Source organism: Otolemur garnettii, unplaced genomic scaffold (assembly GCF_000181295.1).
Source record: "Otolemur garnettii isolate 467f Iridium unplaced genomic scaffold, OtoGar3 scaffold00013, whole genome shotgun sequence".
NCBI classification, from domain to species: Eukaryota; Metazoa; Chordata; class Mammalia; order Primates; family Galagidae; genus Otolemur; species Otolemur garnettii.
The window spans coordinates 2,108,930-2,110,137 of NW_003852408.1; the positions used below are offsets into that span (position 1 = coordinate 2,108,930).

Below are 1,208 nucleotides of genomic sequence, written 5' to 3' on the forward strand. Positions count from 1 at the left end.
CCTGAACAGGGCTGCTCTCCGACGCCTGAACAGGGCTGCTCTCCGACGCCTGAACAGGGCTGCTCTCTAACACCTGAACAGGGCTGCTCTCTGACGCCTGAACAGGGCTGCTCTCCGACGCCTGAACAGGGCTGCTCTCTAACACCTGAACAGGGCTGCTCTCTGACGTCTGAACAGGGCTGCTCTCTGACACCAAGACATCTGCAGGGGGGAATACTTCATCTTGGGACGTCCCTATTGTGCTGTCTGCAGGGTTGCTGTTGGATAGGGAGGCCTCAGGAGAGCCAGGTGTGGGGCTGCTGGCAGCTCCATTGTCTCCCGAGGGCTCGGTGGTCATCTATGCCCTTTGCTACTTGTGGTTTGAGGGATTGGCCACAGCCCAGCTTGGCTGAGCTGTCCATTTGGTGAGGTCACAGGGGGATGTGGATAGCTAGTGATGTCACAGGTACCTGCAGAGCAAGGTCCTGAGCATCTGGAATGACCTTGTAGGTGGGCTGAGGATATGGGACAATTCGTGGTTGGGTTTTCAGATCTGTAGGGAAATTGACAAGTCTTGGGAAAGGGTGGAGGTATATGTGCAGATGCAGCCACAGTCATGGGGAGTCACAATGGCCGCCATGACTGGCAAATAAGAAGGGGATGCAGGTGTTGACTGAGAATCATTGTTTATAAAGAACTCCCCTGGCAACTCTGAACCAGTGCCTCAGGACCCCAATTTAGCCAGACTTTCTGCAGGGTAAGTAGGAATAAACAAAGGCCAAGGGCTTGAGTGCTCCTAGCCCTCATCTTCGGCTGTGGGGTTAACCCTTTTGACACAGAACAAATAATCTACTTCTCCCACTTAACTGGGCTGGGAGGGCAGAGAATAACAAAAACAATGCACAAATCCCTTGAGTATTCCTTGGAGAAGTATAGACACAGGTAAACCTACTTGTGCTTATGGTTCTCGTTAGGAAGGTGATTGGGGTAGAAGGTTCCAGGCTGTGGTGTCTATGCTTCTCCAGGGGTTATCAGCTAACATTTAGTGACTGCTTATCAAAGGCAAGAGAAGGAGATAAGCATCCTTACAGGGACTTCTCATCTCTAGGTGGGATGCAGATTTATCAAGATACCCAGAGGGAATAAGGAACTTACTCAAAGTCTCCTAATAAGCCCAGAGTCCAGGATTTGAATCCTGTCTGGCTTTACAACTCGAGCTCTTCAGCACT

General features: G+C 51.2%; 1 protein-coding gene across 1 annotated transcript in view; it reads right to left on the reverse strand.

Moving 5' to 3' along the window:
- TEX44 (testis expressed 44) overlaps nucleotides 1-337 on the reverse strand; it is a 1,502-nt gene extending 1,165 nt beyond the window's left edge. Inside the window, exon 1 of the mRNA XM_023510362.1 lies at nucleotides 24-337. Coding sequence (XP_023366130.1) covers nucleotides 24-337 — 314 coding nt within the window. The remainder of the gene's footprint in view (nucleotides 1-23) is intronic.
- Between the last annotated feature and the right edge of the window lie 871 nt (nucleotides 338-1,208).